The 4,929-nt window shown below is 48.2% G+C and overlaps 1 protein-coding gene across 1 annotated transcript; it reads right to left on the reverse strand.

Annotated features, from left to right (window-relative positions):
- Window positions 1–610: 610 nt before the first annotated feature.
- On the reverse strand, window positions 611–4,177 carry ASCL1 (achaete-scute family bHLH transcription factor 1). The gene is made up of 2 exons (XM_007425274.3): window positions 3,342–4,177; window positions 611–1,459 (listed from the first exon to the last, which is right to left on the reverse strand). The coding sequence occupies exon 1, from the start codon at window positions 4,071–4,073 to the stop codon at window positions 3,381–3,383; it is 693 nt and encodes a 230-aa protein (XP_007425336.2). The 5' UTR covers window positions 4,074–4,177; the 3' UTR covers window positions 611–1,459; window positions 3,342–3,380.
- Between the last annotated feature and the right edge of the window lie 752 nt (window positions 4,178–4,929).

Consider the following 4,929-nt stretch of genomic DNA (forward strand, 5'->3'; position numbering starts at 1 on the left):
AAGTGACATGCCACCCAAATACTTGCCTTTTCTGATGTAGGTTTAATCAATGGCAGAATGGTACACAACAACCAGGAAGACATCATGTTAATTGAAACAAAAGTTTTATTACCAAACTAATTTGTATAAAATATTGTTACACATGACTTTTGTGAGTTTGTAATAAAACAGCATGGAAAGGCAGTAGAAGAGTGTTTCCTCTTCTTTCTTTCTTTTTTCTTCAAAAGGCAGCAGCTTGTAAAATAAATAGCTACCATTTTGCGTTTGGACAATAGCTGCATAAAGTTTGTTCATTCTGAACATTGTTTATTAATACATTAGCAAACTTTCTATAAAAAAGTAAGACACGTTGGTGCTAAAGTACATTTGGAGGCATTTCCAAGTCCTTTACAAAACCACATAACAAAAACATGGCAGTTGTAAGGTCATGTTCTCTACACATCTAGATATGAAGAGGTAATAAACATCACATATCTTTAAAAAAGTTATCAAGATATACACATTTTAAACCATTTGTACAAAAAAAGGCTATAAATTTCTCTGACTCTTATATACAAAAATAGCTTAATATATTCCCCAAATTGGTTAGGCTTGATACAAATAGATTTTTTATATAATAAAAAGATTGCAAGGAAAAAATGGAAGCATTTTATAATGGGATTGGTAGTGGGAAAGTAGACAAAGATAGGAGAAGAGACATTTCAGAGGATTCTTTGAGTATAGCATAGTTTGGATTTTCCACATCTTCACAAGTATTAGGCAACTAGGACTGCAGACCTTTTCACATACATTTCAGAATAAATCTACTGAATTCAGTAAATATGCTTAAGATTGGTCTGACCACATACAACAATTCTATATAAATCCTGTTACTTCTTGGTACGTAAAATGAGATTGGGTTTCAATTTATGGCCTAAAAGTAGTGAAAAAGGTTTTCAAAAGGTGTGGGGGGGGGGGAGAGGCAATACTGTATTTCAGTAAGAAGGGAAGCTCCTAGTTCTGCTGAAGATTTATGTGAAATAGGCAGTATAATTTAACTTTCAGGGTAAAGAATAGGTAGATAGATGTTTTTGCATCACAGTTCTCCCTTTTGCTTCTGCGTCCATCATACATCCTGATTCTACATGTTTACTTGAAAGTAAGCCCCACTTTCAATAAGTACGTAAGGGACTGAAGCACTGGTCTGCAATTCTATGCATGCTTATTGGGAATAGCGAGCCCTGTTCAGCTCGCTGAACTGTATTCCCTAGTAAATGCCCACAGCCCTGGGCTACATCTCTCTTTAAACAGTTGGAGTGCAAAGGCAGAATCTGGGAGTGCTTCAGGTTTTGTGGAGAGGAAGTTCAATTCCCTCTGTGCTTCATTGTCTTGGCCTTCCTTTCCTTTCCTTTCCTTTCCTTTCCACAATGAGAAGGAAAAAGTAGCAGTAGTAAGATGGAATGATTTTTCAGTAAGTCCTCTGCAATATTCGGAAAGAGAAGAGAAATCGTCAACATCTGACCCAAATGGAAAACAGCATTTCTCAAGCACTTGGCTTTGGAATGACAGGTCACTACTCCCCAAAGCAAAAGCAGTACAATAACCATGACTGCAATTCAGTCCAGGATGCAACCCTATACATACATACCTGGAAATGATTAACTCAACAAGACTAATTTCTGAGTAGACATATATAGATTGTACTATACTTGCACATTTGGATTTAACTTAATACTATCAAGTAAATTATTTGGGATTGTTATACAATTTTCAGTAAGTTCAGTGACACCCATTCCCAATTAATGATTCTGTCCTAGAATGTGCAGTCATATGGATTTATTTTGGAAGACTTAAATATGCTTACACATCGAAAAATGTACAGTACTGCAGCTTTAGTCTATAGTAGTAAACACATCTATTAGGAAGTCAGTCCTATTAAACACATGCATTTAATTGCACTGAATATAGGACTGTTTAATTAGTCTTTTTGAGTTTTTCTTCCATGGTGAACCTCAAAATAATGTGCACACAATTCCTAGACAATCTTCCAACCAGGTACTGATAAGACCCGGAATTTAAATAACATGACACAGGCAATCTATTTATGGTGATAGATATGACATGCATAACATGACATGACATAGGCAGTTTACTTATGGCCATGGATGGTCCCACTTACTGTAACAGCATGGGTATCCTGGCTATCAGTCACAGTTGGAAAGAATTCTATTAGGATGTTTGTATCATAAAACTATGGGTCCTGTTACCTGGAAATGTTGCTTACATGGGAAATTTTCTTCCAGATAAATTGTTTTTGGATTAGGATTCCAGTAAGCAGAAACTCAGATATGATGGTTTATATCTGATAATGTCTTGTTATTTATTTTAATACTTGTTTATTTAGGTGAGACACTTTGGGGTGGGGTGAATATAAGTAAACATACAACACCAGTTTAAGGGCAGTGGAATCCAGCTACTTGAGAAGAGCCCTCTGCTCCTGATAAGCCTCACTGAGATTCCCAGTAAAGTGTAGACCCCATTTTTCCAGAGCTACTACAGCTTAAATGTTTTGTTCATTATAGAACCCTGATTTGGAGAGTCAGATTTTACAATACACACACCCACTTAGGCCAGGGCTGGCTTACTGATGGGTCTTAGTAGAGTCACTCAAGCTACTGCTGGAGTATTTTTCAAGTACTTGGTAGTCTGCAGCAGCCCCACATTCAAATACAGCGACCTACCCCCGCTGTCACTTGGGAATCTAAGCAAGATCTTTGGTTTTGACAAAGACACCCGATTCCCAGCCAACCCATTCACTCCCACCGTATTGCCATCAACTGAAAAATGAACCACACAGTTGGCCGCTCAATTCTCATTGGCTGTGTTCACACAACAGCTTAATGAGGTCAGTTAAAAAATTAGTAGCTGCTCTCGCTCAACATGTCAAGCTTGGTTAATGTTCAGCTGGTTTTTGTTTTGCTGCTTAGCATCTTCTGCAAATCAGCCATTTGCTTGAATTGGTGGTTATTATGACAGCCCCTGTCAATAACCAGGTTAAGACTGTGGTGTGAATGGAAATGGGATGTAGTTCTCATCCCCCAAACCCCCATAAGTGCTTTTGGAGTCCCCTGCCACGTTCCTGATCATAAGGTCAGCCGGGCAGGGCTTTTTTAAAATGCCAGCAAGTGCCCCGGCGGCGCTCTGTAGGACCAGCAAGCTGCGTCCTTCCTCCTCCTCCTCCTCCTCCTCCTCCTCCTCCTCTCCATGCGCACAAGGGGGCCACCGGCGCCCCAAGAGCCCGCCGCCGCCGCCGCCGCCCCCCGCGCCTGGAATCCCTGCCCGAGAAGCCAAGCCAAACCCACCTGCTGCAAAGTCATAGCGGAGAGGGCCGCCAGGGCCTCTCAGAACCAGTTGGTGAAATCCAGCAGTTCCTGCTCTTCGGGGCTGAGGGGATCGTAGGACCCTTCGTCCGAGGAGTACGAGGAGACAGGCGAGCCTGCCATTGAGTTCATGTCGTTGGGGTAATTGGGGGAGATGGTGGGCGAGAGGACGCCGGCCTGGAAGGCGGCGCTGACGGCGTCGTGCTCGTCGAGCAGCTGCTGCAGGGCTCGGATGTACTCGACGGCCGAGCGCAGCGTCTCCACTTTGCTCATCTTCTTGTTGGCCGCGCCGTTGGGGACGTGCTCGCGGAGCGTGGCGAACCCCAGGTTGACGAGCTTGACGCGGTTCCTCTCCCGCTCGTTCCGCCGCGCTACCGCCGCCGGCTGCTGCTGAGGGAGGCTGTAGCCGAAGCCGCTGAAGTTGAGGCGTCTCTTGCAGCGCATCAACTCCGGCGACGACGAGCGCTGCCGCTTGACCTGCTGTCGAGGCTGCTTCGGCGCAGCCGCAACAGGCGCTTTGGCGGCGCCCGGAGAGGGCTGGTTCTGTTGGCCGCCCGCCGCCGGGCTCAGCTGCTGCTGCGGCGCGCTTTGTGAGGCGGCTACTGCGGCGGCCGCGGCGGCCGCCGCGAAGAAGCAGGCGGGCTGGAGGAATGGCGGGGGAGGCGGCGGCTGGCTGGCGCTGCTGTCCATCTTGGCAGGGCTGCCACTGGCCATTGGGCGGCCGCACGGAGGAGGCAAGGCGCGCGGCGGGGCTCGCGGCGTTTGCTGGCCTTAGGCGCGGGGGAGGAAGAGAAGAGAATCGGGAAGGGAAAGGGGGGGAGGCTTGCAGAAGGTAGAACGCAAGCGAGCTCCGATGGCACCGCTTGCTTTCCCTCCTCCCCTTTCTTTGCAACCGAGGGAGGCTCGTGGCGCTCGCGTGTGTGCAGCCTGCTTGGCCAAAGCTCTTTTGCCAAAAAAGGACCAGAGATTGTCTCTCTTATAAGGGATGGCCGGAGCTCCGCTTACCGTCTCCCCCCCCCTTCTTTTCACACTTCACTCCCCCCCCCCCCCCCCGCTCGCGCCTCCTCCTCCTCCCTCTTCGGCTGCCTCTCCGTCTCCTCACACCCACCCTGCACCTTGCGCCTTCCACACTCCCGGCTTTACAGTGAGTGGCAGCGAGCGGAAGAGAGCTGCCGCCTTTTCATTGCGGGGAGGGTGGGTGGGGTGAGGAGGGACTGGATGGATGGCGAGGGAAGCTCGAGACGGAGGGAAGCGCGCGCGCGTGCACAGTCTGAGACCAGGAGAAAACCCCGCACACGCGTTGGACCGAGCTCCGCCTCTTCTTCTCCCCTCCACCTCTCCCCTTCCAAGGTTTGTTGTTGCAAGTGCGTGCGCCCGGCGCGTGCCGTTGGCCCCGCCGCTGAATAAACAATTGGGCTGGACCACGGCTTGGGGATGAGGAAGGATGGGACCCACACGGATCAGCGAACGCCGATTGGCTGACCGTGGAAGTGGGAGGTAATGGGCCGGGGGAGGGGGGGTTGGAGAAGCGAGGCAGGGAAGGATGCGGGGCGGCTGGCGTTCGAGTCTC

The sequence above is a fragment of the Python bivittatus genome, unplaced genomic scaffold (genome assembly GCF_059951505.1).
Source record: "Python bivittatus isolate LINGU-HERP-01145 unplaced genomic scaffold, Pbiv_v1 ctg000330_np1212, whole genome shotgun sequence".
NCBI classification, from domain to species: Eukaryota; Metazoa; Chordata; class Lepidosauria; order Squamata; family Pythonidae; genus Python; species Python bivittatus.

What these genes read in the sequence shown, in the direction of transcription:
- ASCL1 (XM_007425274.3), bottom strand. Translation starts at nt 4,073, where the DNA reads ATGGCCAGTGGCAGCCCTGCCAAGATGGACAGCAGCGCCAGCCAGCCG.